At 39.9% G+C, this 24,710-nt stretch overlaps 1 protein-coding gene across 1 annotated transcript in view; it reads left to right on the top strand.

Annotated features, from left to right (window-relative positions):
- Window positions 1-24,710, top strand: part of CFAP54 (cilia and flagella associated protein 54) — a 207,597-nt gene that overhangs the window by 5,643 nt on the left and 177,244 nt on the right. Inside the window, exons 2-10 of the mRNA XM_073327473.1 lie at window positions 3,293-3,398; window positions 6,841-6,987; window positions 8,647-8,818; window positions 10,595-10,653; window positions 13,739-13,882; window positions 14,314-14,427; window positions 14,526-14,627; window positions 19,963-20,161; window positions 24,502-24,597. Coding sequence (XP_073183574.1) covers window positions 3,293-3,398; window positions 6,841-6,987; window positions 8,647-8,818; window positions 10,595-10,653; window positions 13,739-13,882; window positions 14,314-14,427; window positions 14,526-14,627; window positions 19,963-20,161; window positions 24,502-24,597 — 1,139 coding nt within the window. The remainder of the gene's footprint in view (window positions 1-3,292; window positions 3,399-6,840; window positions 6,988-8,646; window positions 8,819-10,594; window positions 10,654-13,738; window positions 13,883-14,313; window positions 14,428-14,525; window positions 14,628-19,962; window positions 20,162-24,501; window positions 24,598-24,710) is intronic.

Here is a 24,710-nt window from a genome sequence, read left to right as displayed (position 1 = left end):
GCAGGTGCTGCCTATATCAGCACAGACTCAGCTCACTTCAAGGCCCAGCAGGGCAGTTTCACATCCCAATTATTCTGCACTGTCCGCCTTGAAGCTAGGAACTGATGCCCTCTTAGTCTTTATCCTTGAAGTAAGTAGTACCGAGCAGTTCATCTGACATTTATCATCTCCAAGTAAGAAATGTCAGCAAAAAATGTAGGGAGAGAGAGCTCTCACTTCCAAAACTCCAGCATCCTAATGCCACGGCAAACCTCCTGCTCCAGGCAGCATTGCATGAAAACTTTCAGCATCCTCCCTTCAAATTCAGTATAGGGAGATGGAGGTAGGAATTCTGAGTGGCAATGTGTATTCAGGTACCTCTCCAGATCACAGATATTCATCTCTGAGGTTGCTTAGAAAGCTGCTGTATTGCTTCCCTCTTGCCTTGCTCGTATCAGGCGTTGTTGGAACTCTCGACACAGTTGGACCATTTTTTGTGTTTGAAACACCAGCCCTGGCGAAGGTACTCCTGGTTTCTCTTGTAGTGAGGATCTCAAAATGGCCAGCGTCAATGCCTCCTAAGGCATTTGTATATACTCGAGAATCCATTATCATTTTGTCAGACCAGGTACTTGTGAGGGTGTAGATTATGTTCAGAGTGACAGGAAAATACAGTGGGGAGATTTATATACACAGAGAACATGAAACAATGGGTGTTACCATACACACTGTAATGAGAGTGATCAGGTAAGGTGATGTCTGTCTGCATCTGTACGAGTTTTTTCATTAAGTTGATAGATTTCCACTCCATATGGCTAAATTCAGTGCCTTGCATAATGACAGGTTTCAGAGTAGCAGCCATGTTAGTCTGTATCCGCAAAAAGAAAAGGAGGACTTGTGGCACATTAGAGACTAACAAATTTATTTACAGCTCACTTCATTGGATGCATTCAGTGGAAAATACAGTGGGGAGATTTATATACAGAGAACATGAAACAGTGGGTGTTACCATACACGAATGCATCCGATGAAGTGAGCTGTAGCTCACAAAAGCTTATGCTCAAATAAATTTGTTAGTCTCTAAGGTGCCACAAGTCCTCCTTTTCTTTTTGCGGGTACAGACTAATACGGCTGCTACTCTGAAAAGAGTGACAATAGTTACTATTTGAATTTAGAGGGACATGAATACTCTTCTAATACCAAATATATTTACACGCAGAAGAGAAGTAAACTTCTCCATTACAAGTGCCAGGAAGTTTGAAAACTAGTGTATAAAGTTGTGGACTTGGTTTTGCATTAGTGCAGGAAGCCTTTGCATCTAACAGTTAAGTACTGAAACCTTAGAACTGTTATATTACAAACTTCTGAGCTCTAATGTGGGGTCCAATAGAAGGCTGAGGACCTACATTACACCAAGGTCACCCTTTTCCCCTTGGAATTTGAAGGTGATTTATACCTTTCTTCTTTGACATTTGTATTTTTGTATCTGAACAAACTATTTATTTTTCATGTGATTGGCCAATTTCTGTTTTGAGGAGCATTCATTTCCTGCTAAAATCAGGAACTGACTGGAAAGTTACAAAAAGGTGGCTTTATGGGTCCCAATGTCATTTGACCAATAGAGGAGGTGGCTTGAACTGCAACCCACTCCTGCGGCCCTTGTAAGGTCCTTGGAGCTTGGAGACTTCCATTTGTCTCATATTAGAGAGCACAAGACCCAGGAGTAAGAATCCTGTGAAAAGGATGTCTTCAAATTTTAGCTTCTCTGTCTCCTCTCTTCTTCCTTATTTATAAGTTGTTACTTATGAGTATCTCTGTTATGATTGTTGAGACTGATCTGCAGGTGATTTGTTAGGGGATTACCTGCAAAAACAGATGTTTGGCATTGTGAAGATTCGTAATTTAATTCTTTAATGGAGTGCTCCTCTGAAAACCCCTGTCCTTCTTACTATGAACCTGGTTTCCAACCAGCTATCATGTCCCCTTTTGAATGTGGCTTTCTCAATTAAGTACAAAGAGAATGTTGTTTCAGACCACCTGTCATATCCATTTAGAGTTTTAAAGACAAGGACCCCATTATTCAAATTACAGCCAGTATAGGAGTCAGAGTGGTGGCACGACGCCGGTGCACTCTACTTAGCAGGCAGGCTGCCCTTGAGGATCAATTACAGTTTACTGGAGACCTGTTGGATTAATCAGAGATGGAGTTTGTTACACTAAATCATCCTTGGTGATAGCACTATAGATAATTGTGGTCTGGTCTGTGATTGAAACATAAGAGAGTAATAACCTGGCCCAGCAGAAGGTGACATTTTTGGCCACTGATGATATCTGATATTGCCTGAGGTATGTCTACACAGCAATTAAACACCCGCGGCTGGCCCATGTCAGCTGACTCGGGCTCGTGGGACTCAGGCTATGGGGCTGTTTAACTGCAGTGTAAATATTCAGGCTCGGGCTCCTGAATGTCTGCACCACAGTTAAACAGCCTGCAGCCTGAGTTCCACAAGCCCGAATCAGCTGACGTGGGCCAGCTGTGGGTCTTTAACTGCAGTGTAGACATACCCTTAGAATACTTTTTTAGTTAGTTTTTCATTTGCTTTTTCTCTTCCACCCCCAGCACATATGTCCTTATCTATTCCAACTATTGTAATTTTCTTGTACATTTCATGCTAGATCAATCTCATACCAGAGACTGTCTAGTTAGTTCTCTTCTTATTCCTGTGATACATGCCATAGTATGAAAAATATCGGTTTTTATTTCAGGATCCACTAATTACTTAGTTTATGGCTGCCTGACATGCTTTATTACTTTTGACATTTTTCTTTTCTGTCCTTTTCATTCATTTGTTCTAATCTAATGATTTTTCCACATTGTAATCCATTGAGTTTATTTAAAATACCAAATAGTTTTTTAAGACTGAACATCTCTAAACATACAGTGATTTTCAACATTTTTCATACTAGCTGGGAAAGTGGGACACATTATACACCTCTTATGACCCTGTTGGAATACTTCAAAGGATTCATATGTTAGAACATTTCGATAAGTACTTCTATAGGAGGTAATTCATCCTAAAGTAAATCCATTGTGATAAAAGCGTGAAACTTGATGGTTGACTTGTTTGCTCAAATCAATGTTAATAATCACTTGGTTTTTAAATTCATAGTGTTCATATTGTTTCAGGTGCATTTGGAAGAAAGAGCTCTTTAATGGATAACATAACTGGAGGTTTTATTATTCATTTACTTGATGTAGCAGGTCTGTTGCCAGCTTTTAATGTGTAACTTTTGTCTCCTGCTGTTTGTTTAGAGCAAACACTTTGTTTAATATTTGGATCAAGTATAAGCCTCGACTGCCAGATTGGTATTACAATGAAAAACTTCTGAAAGTTGGTGACCTCCTTATTCAGATCAAAGTAAGTCATATTAAATAGAAAAGATTCTACTCCCAAGTCTTTTTGTGATTCATTGTGTGTTTCTATGTTGGGGTTTCGTTTAATTATACTTTACTGGAAGCTGTTTTGAATGTGAGATAAATTAATAAAAATAACTCTAATTGCAGTTGGTGTATTGTGGCCATAGCTTATTACACTGAGCATAATTGTTTCAATGTTGCATTTTGCTCCCCCATCTGTTTCTTGTGTCCACCTGTTGTCTGTCGTCTTATGTTTAAGACTAAAAACTCTTTGAGGCAGGGCCCATCTTTTCATTATGTGTGTATAATGCTAGCACGGTGGGGCTGCAGTCTCTGATTGGGGCCTCTAGGCACTCTTGCAATAAAATACAAAATATTTAATAATAGTAAAAAGAATGGACCTGTGTTGATGAGTACATGTCTTTTGTTGCCTGCTGAACGGGACCTCAAACCTTATCACATGGATGTCCTTAAGAGGAGGCCCTGCCAACCCGGTTTATTGCCTGGGATTTTGAGGGTTTATTCCCAGCCAATATTCAGAGACAGTTCAAGAATGTACTACTTATTCCTGGGGGAATTCTGCGCCACTGCTTGCATGCATAATTAATGTACCACGCATAATCTTTTTCCAGAGAAAATAACTTCTACCAGAAAGTTGCTGCAATTCCACCTTTTGCCCGCCAGGGGCCGCTGTGGCACTAAAACAGAGCAGCTGCTCCCGGGTGGGTAGTAGGCCCAGTTGCCAATAGGGAAGGGAAGAGATTGCCTGTCTGGCAGTGCTGTGCCTGTGGGGCCAAGTCAGTAAACAGGGGATATGGGGGGGACAGACAGCGTGGGGCTGGGGAGGTGTCAGAGACTGGGGTTCCTAAGGGCTATTGGGGAAGGACAGACTGGGACAAAGGCTGAATGGGAGTGGAGGTGCTGGGCCAAATGGGGACAGGGGGAGGGGGTGTAGGGTCATATAGGGGAAGGGGGTGGCCGAGTGGGGGCATAGAAACACATGGGCACAAGCGCAGGGCCAGCTCTAGGTTTTTTGCCACCCCAAGCAAAAAATTTGCTGGTGCCTAGAGCTGGTCCTGCACAAGCAGGAGGGATGCAGGGACACATGGGGATGGGGATAGGGGACTGGCAGAGGGGTATAGGGACATCCAGGGACAGGGAGGGGATGCAGAGACACATGGAGGGTGGCTGTGGGGTGGAGGGACACATGGGGATGGAGGAGCAGGTGCAGGGACACATGGAGTGACAGGGACACATGGAGTCAGGGGCAGATGTGCCTGACTGAATGGGAGAGGCTAGGGATCAGCCAGGGTCTGCATAGGGGAGGCTCCCTAACCCCCTCCCCCCCAAAAAAATCTGTTCCATATTTCTTCCACCCACACCTAACAACCCCCCAGGTTCACTCCCAGACTCCTTTCCTCTCCCTCATCTCTTCCATTACCCCAGACTCCCCCAAGCTTTTGCACTGCTTCTGATGGGGGCGGGAAATATGGTTCTGTATTGTAGTTTAAATGAATTACTCAAAGTTCTGTATTTATATGCCTAGTAAGGAATCTATTTGACAAAAAACATTTCCTGAATCTTTTTCATTATCTGTATTGTTACAGACATAGAATCATAGAATATCAGGGTTGGAAGGGACCCCAGAAGGTCATCTAGTCCAACCCCCTGCTCAAAGCAGGACCAATTCCCAGTTAAATCATCCCAGCCAGGGCTTTGTCAAGCCTGACCTTAAAAACCTCTAAGGAAGGAGATTCTACCACCTCCCTAGGTAACGCATTCCAGTGTTTCACCACCCTCTTAGTGAAAAAGTTTTTCCTAATATCCAACCTAAACCTCCCCCACTGCAACTTGAGACCATTACTCCTCGTTCTGTCATCTGCTACCATTGAGAACAGTCTAGAGCCATCCTCTTTGGAACCCCCTTTCAGGTAGTTGAAAGCAGCTATCAAATCCCCCCTCATTCTTCTCTTCTGCAGGCTAAACAATCCCAGCTCCCTCAGCCTCTCCTCATAACTCATGTGTTCCTACTTGCTGACAGGTATTTTAAAATAGATTTCCAAAATAATTGATACCAGTGTGATTATATTGTGTTATTTTGAGAAATAATATATGCAGAATTTTAAAATATTGTGTGTAGAATTTTTAATTTTTTGATGCAGATTTCCCCCAGGAGTAAGGCTGGAAGGTAATTAATTGCAACTGAACTTATTTAGGACTAGAGGGTTTCACACTTCCTAGGCCGAGCTTCTTGCACATACCTGGTCTCGTTGCATCCCTCCAGTACCTTCCACAAGCTCCCTGCATGCCATCCCCTCTATTTCAGGGACTCCTTGCAACTTTCCCGATCTCCCCCTGACAGAGGTTATGTGTATTCCCTATTCCTCACTCCTCCCATACCGGGGTCCCCCATTCCAGCAGCTCTGTGTGCACCCGTCTTTTCACATCCTCCACATGCCTTCCATTATTCTCTTATTCCCATGGAAAGGGCTCAGTGTGTCCCCCATTCTGCCCTTCTTCCCATGGCAGGGGCTATGTGTGCCTCATGCGAGATTCCCCCAGTGTCTCCTGGGCAGTGGGGCTCAGACGTTGGCTCCAGGTCCTAGCAAGTCTAAGCCAGCCCTGTCGACGCAATTAAAACAGGGTCCCAACCCACTGTTTGAGAACCTCTGCAATAGGTGGCAGTTCAACCTCTGAGTCAGTATGGAACCACTGTCCCAGCATAGTCTTAGAAGGGATCTTTGTACTACCGAAGGGCTGTCTTATGGATGAGACATAAAGCCTGAGTTCCTGCCTGCTTGTAGTTATTAAAGATCCCATGGCATTTTTCACAAGAGTAGGATTATGAAATGAGGTGTATTGGACAGTTAAGGTATCTAAATTCCTTCTGCAGTTTCAATGGAATCAATTAGTTTTCATCACTTCTTGTTCTACAGCAGTGTGTGGGTTTGGTGTGAACTCTGAAACGGTTTGCTCTTTTTGCTCAAGATGTGGGCACTGCAGTGGGGGATGAAATAACAATCCTTGTGTATAGTTTATAAAGCTTTTTGTTCTGAAGTGCTTTTCTCAGTAATAGCATTATGATTACCCCTCTCAAGCTGTAGGACATTCAGCCCATGACTTTGTTGTGTTGTCGTGAGAACATAATATTTTAAATCCACTGTCAGGTATTTGTCATGTTTCTGAATAAAAAAACCTCCTGACTCATCTTTGATTACTCCAAAGATTCTAATGCTTTCAGTGGGTGACTTTATCATTATAAACTACATTACAAAATGTTTTCCTGACTTCTCAGCATAGTCCTGGATGAGTCTACTTCACCTCCAGTTATTGTTCTACATTGCCATTTGTTAAACGAGTGTAAAAAAGTATAATACACATTTTATAATTGCATAGAAAAATAAAATGCAAAATCTATGAATAACATATTCTTCACATTCCAGGAATATAAGATGGCACTTTTACAGTGCTATGGACGGTATCTTCAGCAGTTCAGTTCTATAAACCTTGATGAGGTAATAGCAGACATGAATCAGTTTAAGTCCATGTTTTTTCCAAATGGCTTTGGTGATAAAAGTGCTGCACTTACGGTAGGTATAAACAAGAAAGAGTTTTAACAAAAATATTAATGTTTTCAAAATAAGAGGCCATTATTAAGCTTCAATAAATGTATATCAGACTGTTGCACTAATGAGAGGTAGATTTACTACCTGGAGCTCTTTAATTGTTCACATATCCAGAATAGGAAATGACACACATGCCTACAGAGCTCCTTGCCACAAGATGTCTTTGAGGTTAAAAAAGGATTAACAATTATCTGAATGCTGAGAATATCCAGGATTATAAAATTAATGATTTAAAAAAAGTTTTGGAAGGGATATAACCCCTCATGTTTCAAGGCATAATCCAACCTCTAACTAATTGGGGGTAGGTAGACAATTTTCCTGTGGGCAGGTTATTCCATGACCAGGGTTTCTCCTCCAAAACAGCTGATCTAAACTACTGTCAAAGACAGGATATGGACCAAAGTTGATGACTGGTCACTGATTGAATGTGGCAATTTTTGTGTTCCTTCATGATATGAAAACAAGGCAGTCAACACAATTAGAAGTTTGTATTGTAATTTGTGCAGGATTCCTGTGTAAAAATACTATACATAAACTGCTTGATGACAAAGCAGCATCACACTACTATCAATATATTCTTTTCCAGGAATTAAATGAAATAGACTGATAAATAGATATATATGGTCATTTGTTTCATCTGTAAATGATGAAAATTTGTAGGAAAGCCAAATGACCTCAGGGAGGATGTAAACATCCCTTTGTGTTATCGCTTCAAGAGACCAAGGGTTTGTGATAGGTCCTTTGGTATGAGAAAGGCAGGGCAAGGTGAGAGGGAGGCATCACAAAAATAATGCATTCTGTCCCAGCAGTGCTCTGTTGAATCTCTGCTGCACCAGACACTGATGTGGGTATTTGGATTTCTCCCTGAGCTAGGATAAGCCGTGAGTTTTTTGCCTGCACTTGTGATGACCAGGAACAGCTGACCTTAGTTAGGAGTAGAGCCTTAAAAAGGGCCTTAGATTTTTTTTTCTGGGAAGAAACGGAATGAGGTGACTTGCTTAGAATCCAGGACAAGGTGCTCTGGAAATATGAGAGCTATTGTTTGTTTTGGTATTTAAAAACTGTTCAGCGTCAAGAAGGGAATGTGGTCAGAGATTTCATTAATCTGTTTTATTTTGCTTTTACAAGATAATTTTTAAAATAAATCTAAAGTTCCAGAAATGGTTTCCTTTAGTTAACTTGCGACATGTGTTAAGTTTCTGTCCATCTTCATGGACCTTGGAAATGCCACGGGACCTAATTTCAAAATGGAAGGTGCATAAATTAGAAAGCTTAGTCCATATAATATTGATATATATGGAGAGTTAGACCTTAGGCACTGATCTACTTTTGTCCTGAGTCCCAGTCCAGTGCCTTATTTATCCTTCCTTCCTACCCCTCTGTCATGCAGGAGACTAGTGCATTAAACTTATTCTCTGCATGTGGATCTAATGGAAGCACAGCTTAATAACACCTTCTCTGTTCTCTAATTCACTATGCCTGTAACTGTCATGGTATAACTCTGCTATATGCTTTACTTTCTCATGTTTAGTATTTTGTTGTGCTTTGCTAATGTGAAAACTGATAAATATAAATATTTTAAAAGAAAGTTTCTTATTTTACTTCTGTTCCCATACACTTTAGTTCCATGCTTTACAAGGAAGGAATATTTGCATTTACCAGATGGTATGCAGCCGTGATAGAAATCTCCAGAATCAAGAGTCTCTGCAGATGTGTTTCAATATCTTGTCCTTTTTACGACTCATTATGCAGGTGACTCTACCTCAGGAGCATTTATGTTGGCTTATCTATAATGGTACGTTACACATTTCATTTATATTTTTCTATCGAAGTATGCCTTGGGAAGGAAGTTTCATACTTGTTCAGTAATGACAACAAAAAGACTGCGAGTGAAAATCTAGTTCCCTTTTAATAAGTATTTTTTTCAACAATTAAATAATGATATTTTGAAATTCACAATGACTTTCATTTTTCATTTTTCTCTATGGTATTACATTTTTGTGTTGGACATCTGTAAAAGAAATAACTTATTCATAGACCACAGTTGAGCAGTGTTTTGAGTGTACTAATGTAATTAATTCTGACAGATCATAATGAAAGCATTTTTTAAATTAAATGCTGAGACATGAGCAAACTGGAGAATTTTTTTAGCTATAAAATGTACTTACAAATAGGGATTTTTTTGTACAAAGAGGATTACATTTCTGAAGTGTAGGACATAACTTATGTGACTGTTTGAAACGTAAAAAGTTTGCTTTTTTTAATAATATTCTCCAGCATTGGATTTAATGATAAAAATTCCTTTAAAAATGGAAATCATTTTAGATTAAGAATTTGATTCCATCTGTATCTGATTAATATTATCCACCATGTAAGTGTGTTGTTCATACTTGGCTTAATTTAGATCAGATAAACAGACTTGGGTATATAAAAAGAGACGTATCAAGAGTTCTTAAAAGGTCATTCTGTTTTTTTCTTCCACCCGAAATAATGGATTATTATTTGATGCTAAATTGTAATATAAAATTGCATATGAGAGAAAAGGTGCTTTTGAATTGGCGGTGAAGAAGTGCTGGTATCTTCTTTCCTGTTTAGAGCTGTAATGGGGCTAGAGATTCTAACCACACTTATCTGCTGGGACCACTCTTGGTCCCACCTCTCCCTTTCAGCTGTCCCTTGACTGCCAAAGAAACCCAATAAAATAATTAAATTAAAATCTACTAAAAATCCCATTCTGGGATCCCATTACCAGTTCTCTGGACCAGATTCCTGTCTTGAGCATGGTTTTGACCAGCATTAGCTCCTTTCAGCTGGCTGAAATGAGGTTAGGGTAGGGGCTGAACTTTGGCATTTCTCCTCCCAGGATTCTGCTCCTTCTTATGGGAAGAACATCTTTCTGTAGCTCCCTCAGCAACAGCAGGTTTGTGGCTCACTACACATCCAAGGCATATACCAATACCCTATTAATGGATGCTGTGTGGTGGCTTGTTGATGAAATGCCCTTCTAGTTGTGTTGATTGGCGTTTGGCTGCCTCTTTGCACTATAGATGTCCTTTCCTACACAGAATATACACCCTGGAGTGTTTTATTGCTTGTCTAGCTTTTTGTGTATGCAGAACTTTGTTACACATGTTACACTTCCACAGTGGGATTTTCAAAAGTACCTTAGTGACTGAAGATCACAAGTTCCACGAATTTTCTCATGAAAATTCTACCCCCAATAGTCACATCCCTTGATTTGACCTGTGATATTAAATATTTCTAGTGGACATTTAAGACTTCAGTAATATTTTAATTTTTATGAGGCTGTTTTTCTACTTATTTTACAGTGGACATGAATATTATACAATAATTTGAATGGCTTCAACTTCTCTAATTTAAAAATAATTATGTAAAATTTTTTATTTTTAAAACTATATTTTCAGTTGTTTTTCATCTTGAAATAAGAGACTTATTAACAATCCAAATACTAACAACAAAATTTCAGTTAACTAGCATAATAGAGTTGAAGTAGAAATGTTGGACTCATATCCATTTTTGTATAGATTTTAATTTATTTTTATTCTTCTAGGTACAATTTATATATACACCATATGCAGACATTTGATGAGCAAAGGTCAGTCTGCTAAGGTATGGCAAGATAAACTGGAAGGTTTTTTATATTTAGTATTTCTAGTATATTGTACAGCTATTAAGAATACTTTTAGTTTTAGAGCAAACAGAATTTTACTGAAAAGAAGGAAATGCTTTTTTATTTTGTCCACATTGGGTAAATCTTATCTGACCGACTCCACTCTTCCTGGCACTAGTAACGCTGACCATCCTGGACAGTGGGGTGAAAGAGTTTGGTATCCAGAGATTCTCATTAGAAGGGCAGGAGAACATGAATCCCCCAAGCCTTCATGGACCTCTGTGGCATTCAACTGTGAGCATATATCCCCACCATACCAGGCTGCTGGTCTGTGGGATTAGTCAAGCCCCTGTGGAATGTTGGAGTAAGAGTCATCCAAGCCCCTTGAAGTTGTATTTAGTTCATTTTTAATTTAATAAACTATTTATTTCAAAAGTGAAGCAGACTTTAACTGCACAACATTTTAATGATTTATCACCCCAATCTTTGGCTCCTAATATCTCGACACAAGGTAGTGATTCCAAAGTAGTCAATTATCAAAAAAGGGTGGTACAAGATTCTTAAACTGGTTTTGTGAGGAAGGCAGAGGGTTGAGCTTAGGGTTCTCAAGTCCTTAATTAGATATCCCTGATGGAGCCTCATTCCCACTGGATGTTTTGGGCCAGATCTTCAACTGGTATAGATCATTGTTGCTCAATTGAAGTCAGTTACATTGATTTACACCAGCTGAGAATGTGGCCTTTTGACTTAATTTTGACAAAAAATCTTCTTAAAATATCCATCATATAATACTGCTTACTTGTAAATTTGAATAAAACAGAATGCTTTAGACAGATGTTGTATCCATATGTGACAGATACTACACTGTAACTCTGTCATCACTATAAATGCTTAACTAAAGCAAATAGTAACAATGACTCTTAATGGCAAGCTGTTGTTAACTAAGGTTAGGATAATTTATTATACGTAGTTATAGTTTCACTATTTAAAATAGGATATAAATCAGCAAGCTGAGCCATATTGGGCTGTTTGTTTACATGAATGGAATTATCCTTTTGCTGTTTTTTGTTAGAGCTGTAGTGACACCCTGTGGCTGGGTGTTTTTTAACCGTGAACGTTTCTTTCATATGACAGGTTTCAGAGTGGTAGCTGTCTTAGTCTGTATCAGCAAAAACAACACGAAGTCCTTGTGGCACCTTAGAGACTAACACATTTATTTGGGCATAAGCTTTCGTGTGCTAAAAGCTACTTCATCAGATGCATGGAATGGAACATACAGTAGGGAGGTATAAATACCCCACAGCATATGAAAAAATAGGAGTTGCCTTACCAAGTGGAGTGTGGGGGTCAGTGCTAACGAGCCAATTCAATTAAAGTGGAATGGGCTATTCTCAACAGTTGACAAGAAGGGGTGGAAATCACTTTTGCAGTGCTAATGAGGCCAGTGTAAACAAGGTGGCCCATTGCAAACAATTGACAAGAAGGTATGAGTATCAGCAGGGGGAAATTAGTTTTTGTAGTGACCCATCCACTCCCAGTCTTTATTCAGGCCCAATTTGATTGTGTCCAGTTTGCAAATTAATTCCAGTTCTGCAGTTTCTCATTGGAGTCTGTTTTTGAAGTTTTTTTGTGGAAGAATTGTCACTTTTAAGTCTGTTATTGAGTGTCCTGGGAGATTGAAGTGTTCTCCTACTGGTTTTTGAATGTAATAATTCCTGATGTCAGATTTGTATCCATTTATTCTTTTGCGTAGAGACTGTCCGGTTTGGCCAGTGTACATGGCAGAGGGGCATTGCTGGCACAAGTGATATATTTGTTAGTCTCTAAGGTGCCACAAGGATGCCTCGTTGTTCTTTCATATGAGTGTCTCAGTTGGTATGCCCTGGACTTTATTTTTTTACTTATCTAGATTTGAATTGGATTTCAATTTTCCCCCCACCTGGAGTAAGCAGACACTGGACAATCCTGGATCCAATATTTTTTGTTGTTGACATATGGTTATTTCAGTCTTTCATAAAGAGCAAGTGTATCCCTCTCAGTGACTGGAGAGTTTCAAAGGAAATCTTCCATTTGAACATCTTAGCATTGAAACTGGAAGTGACTTTGTATCTTTATTCTGTATGCCAGTGTAGCTCATATTATACGTGTAATGTGCTTCATGATTTCTGGAGGAAATACTGTCAGCAACATTCAGGACATATATTTTCTGTTCAGTAATTTACAGAAGGCCTGAGTTTGTAAACTGACTGCATTTGGAAACGAGGGTGCTCATCATCTCTTAGAGCATCAGGCCCAAAGATAGTAAGAGAGGAAAATGCTGTTCAGTAGGATGAAGTGTTGCGATTCTGTAGAAATCAAGCTAGACCTGGCTTTTAGTAGGGCTAATTATATCAAAAGGTCTTTGCTGTGAAGAGTAGGTTTAGAGAAGGGGATGAATTTCCCCAAACTGAAGGTCTGAACCTCTTGTACCCACTGAAGACAGTGAGAATAGAGTGTGCTCAGCGCCTCATAAGAAGTGCTCAGTGCTTTGCGGTCATAAGAAGTGCTCAATGCTTTGCGGAATAAAAGCCTGAAGAGCTTGATCTTGCATTTTTCAAGTGAGTAGGAGTTTTGCAATTGACTTGAATGAGAGCAGGATCAAGCCCTAAATGAGGAAACAGTTCTGTAGTGAACTGGGATTGTTTTGATATCTCAGACCATAAAATGTCAGGTGAAGATGAAGAGAGACAAGGTGGGTGATGTAATATCTTTTATTGGATTAACTTCTGTTGATGAAAGAGACTACATAGAGTTCTTCAGGTCTAGAGATGAAAATGAACACAGTTCTAGGTGGAAAAATTCATAAATGACTGAAAGTAAAATGAATGAAATATTAACTCTCTTTCTGTGATTTCGTGTTCTAATTTGCTCCGTTATTTAAGACCATGTTTTTATGTGCATCTTTGAGCAATAAGAAATGCATGTCAATGCTTAATACTTTTCTCAGCCCTTCTATAAAACACAACTGTTTCAAGTTTATACTGTTAATACATTTTGAGCAGTTTTTTATAGTGTTTTGTTTATAATTGTTTTTTCCCATCACAGGTGCTGGAATACCTATTGTGGGCCAGCATATGTATGGAATCATCAGTCCCACTTTTAGCTGTACACTATTTGACATGGAGAACTACCCTTTACACTGCAGTTTGTTATTGCTATTATGACTGCCAAGCCAGCATCCATGGAGAGGTATTTGTAACAATAAATGGCAAACTGCATATTTATTTAAATATTAAATTTTATTATGATATTTGCCTTTTATCTGCATTCAGAAATGTAGTTAGGCTACTACAATATGTTTTGCTGTATAAATTGAACTAATCAATTCAAATTAAAGCACAGTAGTACATTTTAATATGTACATAAACATTCTAAGTGTTCAGGGCTTGACTGTGGCCAGCCCCTCAGCAGTTGCACTAAAGGAGAGAGAGTAAGGAGTTTCTCTCTCCCTGCATCTGTTGTACAGGAGCTGGCTATTATTTCAGTCTTTATTGTTCTCTGAACACAAGGATGAGGAGGTGGTGTGGCTATTATACTCTCCCTCTCATAGCAAGCAGAGCACAGAACTATAATATCAAGATAGGTAAAACAACTCTTTATCCAATTTTTGTGCTATATAGGTATTCGCTCGTCGTGGTCTGAGTAAAATTGATGAACTAAAGCAGTTGGAAAGCATGAGTTCTTCACCACAAAATTCAGAAACAAAAAAAGTTTTTAGAGAGGCCACTATAAAGGTATAAACATGTCACAATTCATAAAAATTATAGTACATACAGCTGAACAAGTGGAATACATAATACAGTTTTTACTCACATGCTTCTCTTTGAGTCAGATGGCAGTAATGGTTTTCAAGAGAGCAGTATATGAATCCAGAAGAAAGCCCAAAGGATTTTTTCGACCAAAATTAAGGGTTAATCTAAAGGAAGCACAAAATGTAAGTTTAGAATTTTGTGTAAATCTTTTTTTCTTTTTGATCTATTTATTACTTATTTTTAGTAATGATATGACATAGCTTTGCCTAACACACATCTTTTGTGGGCATACAGCATTATCTGCAAACAGAATGATTTGTTTTCCCTTTCCAGCCTTATAAATAACATATTAACTTTACCATTAAGACTCAGAACCAACTTAAGGGAGTAATAATTATAATAGGCAATATGGTTATATTGGATCATTCAGGGTTTGTTTTCTTTAGTGGCTGTGTGAGTTATTTGTGTAGGATAAATATTCTTGGCTGTACACTACAAAATAGCCACAACTCTACGGTATTTAAAGATAATATAATTTTTAAAAATATTGTTCAAATTCATCCATGGTGTATGGCCCCTTGAATTTTCCTTACTGTGTTTAACTACATTAAAGATTCGGGGCCAGCTTCAACAAATCTTCAGTGGATTTTTGTGTCGCAGTACTCCTCTCAAACCTTGAAAGATATGTTTTTCAGAGATTCGTCACTCCCCCTTAGGATTCTGTGACCTTTATAAATGAGTACAAAGTATGAAATAGCCTTTGATGAAAATCATTATTTTCCCCAACTCACATTCTATTGCCAACAATCTTAGTTGCCACAGCCAAGTGTTCCATTGGGAGATGCCTTGTAAATTAGTATAGAGAAACACGTTCTTTCATAATATTAAATATTTTTGCATACTTACTTTCTTTGGACAACTTCCAGACCTACTTTATTAGCTTTAATAGCCGCATTTATTCTTATACTATTATGTGTATTTATAATGGTTCCCCCCATATACCTCAGAGAGTATCACTCTTCCTTCTGAGTCAGGTTTAAAGTCATTGGGTTCAAGACCTTTCCTAGAGACAAGATTCATACATTCATAGATTCTGAGGCCAGAAGGGATCCTGTGATCATCAAGTCTGACCCCCTCCATAACACAGGTTATAGAACTTCTACTAACGCTGGTGCAGGGAGGTGTGATTTACAGTTCCCAGAGCCAGAGAAGCCCTTTACACTCCAGGGGTGATTCACCCCAAGAAAGGCAGATGGTAATTCTGCTTTTTCCCTTGTGGTTTCATCTGGAGTTGGGGCAACTTTAATTTTTGCTAGGGCTACATAGCCACTCTGCCAAATGGGAAACACTCCAGGAGGCTCAAACCAGCACACTTTCCAGCTACTCTCTCTTGCTGCTCAGTGCTTTCCACTTATTGGGCTGCATTGGCACTACACAGCCCTCATCCAGGTAGGAAGAAGGTTGCAGTCACTTTGCATCATTGCAGCCTCCACTGCTGGAAGGCTTTATGCTGTGGACCCGCATCAGAGTTTTTGGTGCTGTAAACCTGTGGTTAATTTGGTCCTATGGTTTCCATTCTTACTCATTGCAAATATAGCAGTACCAAGAGGCATAGGTAAGTGCTACACTACCATCCTCTGGGTGAGATGCGAGACAAAAGGTCTTTTCTGTCTCGGTTGAGAGGCCATCAAGGCAGAAGTTAGATGTCTCCTTGCATAACTCCCATTTCTGTCTCATCATTTATTCTGTCAATTGCAAATATACAGAGCTGTGTGAATTGTTGGTGAGCTTTATTTACATGCACAATCATTATCTAACTTATTTATTCATAAAGTGCCTTTGGGCTAGCCTGAGAATGAAAGCACTATATTTGATAAACCCCAGTCATATTCAAAATCAGAAGAGTATAATTTTTGCTGGAAAATAATATGCTATTAAATATTAGTATCATTTGTATATACTATGTTATTGTTTCTTTACTAATAGAAAAAAGTCTGAGTATTGGGAAAAACAGATATATAAATAAGTTCCATCAGAAATAACATTATGAATTCATGGGATTTCTCAGCTGATATTGTTTATAGTTAAGGCAACGATTATGTCACAGAGGTCAAAGGAAGTCATGGATTGCGTGACTTCCTTTGACCTCTGTGACATTTTCTGCCTGGGGCTGGAGCTCCCAGCCCCCACTCTGGTGAGGGGAGCCTGCAGCTGCCCAGCCCAGTGGAGTGGCGGGGGGACCCCCACAGCTTCCCAGCTGTGGCAGGCAGCGGGGAACCCCAGAAGCTGCCCAGCTGTGGCAGGTGGGGGGACCTCCCCACAGCTGCCCAGCTGTAGTGGGTGGCATGGGACATCCTCCCCGCGCAGCTGTCCAGACATGGTGGGAGGCAGGGGTCTTCCCGAAGCTGCCCAGCCGCGGCAGGCGGCGGGAGGACCCTGCAGCTATCCAGCCACAGTGATGGCCCCCCATAGCTCCCATCCATCTTGTGGGGAAGGAGACCCCGCAGGAGTCATCCCCTGTGAGTAGGGGGACCCCAGAGCTCCCACTCCCCACAGCAGTGGGGGACCCGGGAGCCCCAGCAAGAGTGGGTGCTGAACCCACTTCCCCATTTTGTCAGGGATATTTTTAGTGAAAGTCAGAGACAGGTCACGGGCTTCCATGAATTTTATTGCCAGTGACCTTTCCATGACTTTTTTTCTAAAAGTATCTGTGACAAAAACTTAGCCTTACTGTAGTTAATAGTAAAGCTATAACATCATCATCCTGACACATTTCAGATGTGACCTGATTGCTCTGATCAAACTTTAAGTGATCTGTATGATACATTGGTATAAAAGAGTACCAAAGGGTTCAATATCAGGTCATATGTGATTTCAGTCATGTATACTTTCATATTAAATTGCTGAGTATATAGCACATTCCAGTTGATCCAAACCTCACTTATCTGAAACCTCAGGAGGGTGTGGTTTGCATATGTAAAGACTACCAGATTTCTCAAGGATTTGGCTCAGTAAAACTTAGCTGTTTTTGGGTGATGTCCTTCAGCAGGACTTGGGGAAGCAGGTGTACAATTCTAGTGGGGGTGTTGCTTCTGCAGGCTTTGAAGTCTGTGGTCAGGGTCAGGAGATAATTCAGTTTACAATGTAATTCCTAAAGATTTCACATAACTCTGTATCAGTTTCGGACTTTACTTAATGCCTGGTTTTAAAAGTGACTGATCGTTAGGAATCAATTTCTTAATAATTCTTTTAAAATGTGACGTTTTTGTCCACTACTTGCCATGCCTGTTTTCTTGGCCTTAGCAAACAGAAGTATTGAATTTTCATGTTGTTTGTTTTTACATGCTTTTATAGTTTGATTATTTGTTCAGGGTTGTGAACATTAAATGCGATACCATTTTCAGAAATATTTCTGCACATTTTGTAGATTTACTAATGTTCAAATAAATGGAGAAAAATCTATAGGACTATATTTGCCTGCATTGGTTCACTTTTAAAGCAATTTTTTTGACATTTTAATATTATAAAACATGTGTAGTCCAGTACTCATAGTATGATAAGAAGACAGAGAGCTTGTCTGTATGAACACTTCACTCATGGCAAACCGGGGCATAAATCTACCCTGCATTAGTGTGCCGTGCACTCTGTTAGTATGGACCCTACTGCCATGAACTAAAAGTTTTCTAGTGCCCTTTGATTTATCCAGCTTTGAAACAGCCATAGATCAAAATGCACTAGGGAACTGTTAGTGTGCAGCAGCAGCGTCCACCTGGACACTTAAGTGCACAGCAGGCTTGTGCGAGTAGTTTTATACCTCAGCTTGCAGCAAATGAAACATTTGTGTAGCAAAGCCACAATGTAGGGATATTTAGACTGGAATGCCTGATAAGAGTTTGATCCTGCAAGGTGCTGAGTGGTCTGGTCCTGATCCAGCAAAATATATAAGCGCACGCTTAACTTTTAGTATGTGTGTAGTTCCATGTACTTTTAGCTCTTAATTTAACTTGGAAAATGAAAATAGACTGGCTCATTTTACAATAGTTTTTAATAATTTTCATTTTTTCCTTCACCCCTACAATGCTGTAATATTTGGATTGCAAACACCACAGGGAACTGTTTACAGCTAAAACAGTATTGCTATCGCTGCTGTGTATAGTTACCCTCCCAACCTCAGGCATTTATTTAAATAAAATCTGTGTTTTGTGCATAAACTGTCAACGACTATACGTGGGGGCAGGGTTCTGTTGCATATAGTCAGTTGCAGGTTTGGGACTGTAATTATTTCCTCAATGCTGTGGAAAGAACCATTGGGGATATAATAATTTAGCAACAAATGTTAGGTTTTTAAATCCAATGTAGTGTACTTGGGAAATTTTAAACCTGCATGTATAATTATAAGGAATTGTTTAAAAATATTTCTTGTCTTTGGTTTGGAATGAGGTTGCCAGTAAAACGTGGATTTACTCTCCGCCCTGTAGAAATGGTTGCTCTTTCTTTTCAAAAGATAAGTAGCTACCTCTAAAGAGGTAGCCTGTTTGAAAAGATGGGTGTATAATTTATGTTACAATAAAAATACAATCCATCAGCATATAAATTGCTGAAATGCTGCCATATACGGCACAAATTATTCCCTTTTTATTAGGTATACATCTTAGCTTTGCTTGCATTAAAGTGCCTAATTTGAAAATTAAAATAAAGGATGTGGCTCCACCAATGCAGGAAGGAAATTCCCTAACATTATAATGTTTAGATGGTCCTGGAAACCTTACTGAAGGCTTTTTATTTGATAAAATGTCAAATAAATTGTTATAACTGGAGTGATGATGACATGGAGCAGGTGACCATTAAATACTGGGTCTCCACTTCATTGCTCCATACCTGGTAATGATTTTGACAAGGAAAAAACAGTCATGTAAACAAAGCATCATGAAATCAGTTTTTTTATTTTATTTTATTTTATTTTATTTTATTTTATAGATTTCTCATTACTTAGCAGCCAAACATAGTGCATATGGTTTTGTGTGTATTGTCTTATGTTTTACATTATGTTGATTGGAAAATGTACAGCCCAAAGAAGCAACCTAATGGACTGTAGCTTTAGTCCTGTGGGGTGCTGATCATTGTCAATATTCACTGACTTCCTGTGAAGCGCTGAGAGTCCTCAGCTCCCAGTGATCAAGCCCATGTGATTACAGGACATGATCTGGATAGCTTTGAATTACATAGGCTTAATACGTTTTTTCCTTTCATAATTTTCATTGTTTTGTTTTGTAACTAGAATAGTGTGCAGCAGTGTATGTAGTTATTGTGAAATTCATGCCTTCCTAAGGTACCTTACAAACTTGGCCTGATACTTTGCTATACCTCTGGATCATAGAATTCACAACCACGCTGTATACTGCAGTTATTTCTTGTACTTGAATTCACTTTTTCACAGAGAGCTGTTTTGAAAAAACAGCTTTATTGTAATGCATTTGAAATATGACAAAACCTTACAAAGATTTATCTCTTGTTTAGTTGCCATGGCCTCGTACTGTTACAGAACGGCTGCTGACAGAGATGTTTGATGGCACTGCAGCCCATTTCCTTGCCATCCTAGAAGCTCTCTCTGATAGTAATCGACAAGTGTTGCGCCCTGCCCCACCTGTTCCTGAGGAAACTGAGATTCGTGATGTGGTTTCAGAGCTCTTTTTTGCAGGCATGGATATCCTGGCAGGTAATGGCATAAAAATGAAAATACACTGGTAAAGAACCTCAGTGTTTCTTACTCTCATAAAACAAAAATCTCACCTGCAGAAGTATGTGTTTCAATTATAATCATAGCACTGATCAAATCAAACTTACTTTTTTTTTAAATTATACCTTCCCAAAATTTTATATAATTAAGTTAAAACCTTTGGCCAGATTCAGCTCTCAGTTTTACCAGTGTATATCTGGAGTAACTCCTTGTGCTTCACAGAAAGTCTGCACCTTTTCTGAATAGCTCAGCATGGAAGGGGTCTTTGTGATGACCCAAGGTAGGACCCACTTGATATATGCTTATCTGTATCCAGTAATTCCAGCATAGAGGATGTGGAGAGCGACTGTGGTTGCTATTTTAGCCTGTGGGCTGGAATGCTAGTTTCCAATGGGCTACGATGCAGTCCTATAGCCAGCTTGTAGGTTGTGATGGTGCATTCCATCACTTGACATCCACTTCATTCTCTGAACAAAGTACATTTAGTCAAGCTTTGTGTGGGGAGGAGTGAATTTCATGCTGAAAGAATGTTTTATTGCTGGTAAAACCATTTAAATAGCTGCTGTTTTAAAAAAAAATGCACAAATCAACTAATCATGTAATTAAAACAGTGGCGGGCAAACTTTTTGGCCTGAGGGCCACATCAGGTTTCTGAAATTGTATGGAGGGTCGCTTAGGGGAGACTGTGCCTTCCCAAACAGCCAGGCATGGCCCGGCCCCCACCCCCTATCCAACCCCTCCTGCTTCTCGCCCCCTGACAGCACCCCCGGGACTCCTGCCCCATCCAACCCCGCTGTTCCCTGCTGGACCTCCGGGGACCTCTGCCCCATCCACCCCCTGCTCTCTATCCCTGACCTCCCCCCCTTCCTGACTGCCCCCTGAGGACTCCTGCCCCCATTCAACGACCCTGTTCCTGCCCTCTGGATGCCCTGACCCCTATCCAACCCCCCCGCTCCCTGCCTCCTTACCGCGCTGCCTGGATCACTGGTGGCTGGTGGCGTGGCTGCACCAGGACAGGTAGCCACGCTGCGCAGCACAGAGCACCAGGTCAGGCTGGGCTCTGTAGCTGTGCTGCCCCAGGAGCTCACTGCTCCACTGCCCAGAGCATTGCACCGGCGGAGCAGTGAGCTGAGGCTGCGGTGGAGAGGGAACAGCGGGGGAGGGGCCAGGGGCTAGCCTCCCAGGCCAGAAGATCAGGGGCTGGGCAGGACGGTCCTGCGGGCCGTAGTTTGCCCACCTCTGAATTAAAATCCCAGCTGATGGCTGCACATTTCTCTTGGGATGTGCTGACAAGTCTCTTTTGTGCAAACTTCACGTGGCAGTAGGTCTTTGCAGCCAAATGCTTAGTTGATTATTATTATGTGAATGCCTAGAATGCTTCAAATTATAAACCAAAGATCTCTATTTCTTTGATTTGCCCTGGCACTGCTTAAAACATTTTTAATCTCATGTGTTTGGGTATATAGGTCAGGTCATTTTCTGTCCTAAGTCAAACCCACATATCCCCACTACCTTTAACTTCAGTTGCATAAGTGTAATTTCAGAGTGACTCTATCTAATCCAGTTTATTTACCACATAAAATAGTTGTTCAAAAGGACACTTGAGGGGTCAAAGTTTGCACTGATTTTCACCCCATGCCTCTACATTTAAGTCAGTAGCGTTCTATGGAGGTGTAAATAAGGACAGAATTAGAACCATGGAGTAGAAGATGTTTTGGTAATAAAATAACATGTATAAAGTAAATACACTTAATAATTGTATTTTACTTCCAAGATCATTATGACTAGAGCTGGTCAGAGGTTTTCTAACAAAGCATTTTTCTGTCAGAAAATGCTGATAATCAAATTAAAAATATCTTGTGGGAATCTGTTGGCTTTATTGAATCTTCCAACAGAAACCAGGCAGGCTTCCTGACAGCTTGTCTGCTGGTATTGTGGGCTGCCACACAACTGGGATCCCTGTAGCTCTGGAAGCCCCGGTTTGAGCCAGGCTTGTTTGGGCTTCCTACCTTCTGGGTAGTTAAATCCTAGTGAGGAAAGTAAAAAGGAGCATAAACTCTGCCAAGTGAAGTGTAAAAATATAATTAGGAAGGCCAAAAAAGAATGTGAAGAACAGCTAGCCAAAGACTCAAAAAGTAATAGCAAATTTTTTTTTAAGTGCATCAGAAGCTAAACAATGGTGAGGCCACTGGACAATCAAGATACTAACGGAGCACTAAAGAATGATAAAGACATTGCGGAGAAACTAAATGAATTCTTTGCAACAGTCTTCATAGCTGAGGATGTGAGGGAGATTCCCCAGCCTGAGCCATTCTTTTTAGGTGACAAATCTGAGGAACTGTCCCAGATTGAGGTGTCCTTAGAGCAGGTTTTGGAACAAACTGATAAACTAAACAATAATAAGTCACCAGGACCAGATGGTATTCACCCAAGAGTTCTGAAGGAACTCAAATGTGAAATTGCAGAACAACTAACTGTGGTTTGTAGCCTATCATTTAAATCAGCTTCTGTACCAAATGACTGGAGGATAGCTAATGTGATGCCAATTTTTAAAAAGGGCTCCAGAGGTGATCCAGGCAATTACAGACCAGTGAGCCTGACTTCAGTACCAGGCAAACTGGTTGAAACTATAGTAAAGAACAGAATTGTCAGACACATAGATGAACACAATTTGTTGGGGAAGAGTCAACATGATTTTTGTAAAGGGAAATCATGCCTCACCAATCTACTAGAATTCTTTGAGGGGGTTAACAAGCATGTGGATAAGGGGGATCCAGTGGATATAGTGTATTTAGATTTTCAGAAAGCCTTTGACAAGTTCACTCATCAAAGGCTCTTAAGCAAAGTAAGCTGTCACGGGATAAGAGGGAAGGTCCTCTCATGGGTTGGTAACTTGTTTAAAGATAGGAAACAAGGATAGGAATAAATGGTCAGTTTTCAGAATGGAGAGAGGTAAATAGTGGTGTCCCACAAGGGTTTGTACTGGGACGGGTACTATTCAACATATTCATAAATGATCTGGAAAAAGGGGTAAACAGTGAGGTGGCAATATTTGCAGATGATATAAAACTACTCAAGATAGTTAAGTCCCAAACAGACTGCAAAGAGCTACAAAAGGATCTCTCAAAACTGGGTGATTAGGCAACAAAATGGTAGATGAAATTCAATGTTGATTAAATGCAAAGTAATGCACATTGGAAAACATAATCCTAACTATACATATGAAATGATGGGGTCTAAATTAGCTGTTACCACTCGAGAGAGATCTTGGAGTCGAGGATAGTTCTCTGAAAACATCCACTCAATGTGCAGAATGTTGGGAATCATTAGGAAAGGGGTAGATAATAAGACAGAAAATATCATATTGCCTCAATATAAATCCATGGTATGCCCACATCTTGAATACTGCTTTCAGATGTGGTTGCCCCATCTTAAAAAAGATATATTGGAAAAGGTTCTGAAAAGGACAACAAAAACGATTAGGGGTATGGAATGGCTTCCGTATGAGGAGAGATTAATAAGACTGGAACTTTTCAGCTTGGAAAAGAGACAACTTAGGGGGGATATGATAGAGGTCTATAAAATCATGACTGGTGTGAAGAAAGTAAATAAGGAAGCATTATTTAATGTGTCTCATAACATAAGAACTAGGGGTCACCAAATGAAATTAATAGACAGCAGGATAAAACAAAGAAAAGGAAATATTTCTTCACACAACACAGTCAAGCTGTGGAACTCTTTGCCAGAGGATGTTGTGAAGGCCAAGACTATAACAGGGTTCAAAATAGAACTATATAAATTCATGGAGGATAGGTTCATCAATGGCTATTAGCCAGGATGGCAGGGATGGTGTCCCTAGCCTCTGTCTGACAGAAGCTGGGGATGGGCGACGGGATGGATCACTTGATGATTGCCTGTTCTGTTCATTCTCTCTGGGGCACCTGGTATTGGCCACTGTCGGAAGACAGGATACTGGGCTAGATGGAACTTTGGGCTGACCCAGTATGGCTGTTTTTAAATTCTTATGTTCTTATATAGTCCAGAATATGGGTTGCCTGAGCTCTGGGCAGCTTGTGGAGACTCATTAATTTTGTTGAGGAAAAAGTCAAAACAGAATGTCTTTTTTGATTTTTTCAAAACAAAAAATTTGGACTCCCTTTGTTCCATGTGAATTTTGAAATTGCGAGTTTTCATTATGATGATATTTTTTTAATTTCAAAATTTCCTGTACAACAGGAATTCTGGTTTCTGATTATGACTAAATAAAATATAACATCAAATAAATTCTATTATTATCTGATGAGTTACTTTTGTTTTAGGAGGTGGCAGCTTTGCTAGTACACAAGAAAGTTATTGTACTGAGTCTTCTGGTGTAATAAATGCGTCGTCGACACTTCTGCAGCTGATATTAACAGGTATATTAGTTTGGGTTTTCAAAGCATTTTGAACCCAGTCATGCAAACTCTCAGCACGCCGAACTCCAGTGGTAGTTCTATGCCTACAAAGTTTGCAAGATCCTACCTTCTAT

Source organism: Lepidochelys kempii, chromosome 1 (assembly GCF_965140265.1).
Source record: "Lepidochelys kempii isolate rLepKem1 chromosome 1, rLepKem1.hap2, whole genome shotgun sequence".
NCBI lineage: Eukaryota > Metazoa > Chordata > Testudines > Cheloniidae > Lepidochelys > Lepidochelys kempii.
Note: the sequence above shows the minus strand (reverse complement) of the source record. Positions and strands in the feature narration are given on the sequence as shown.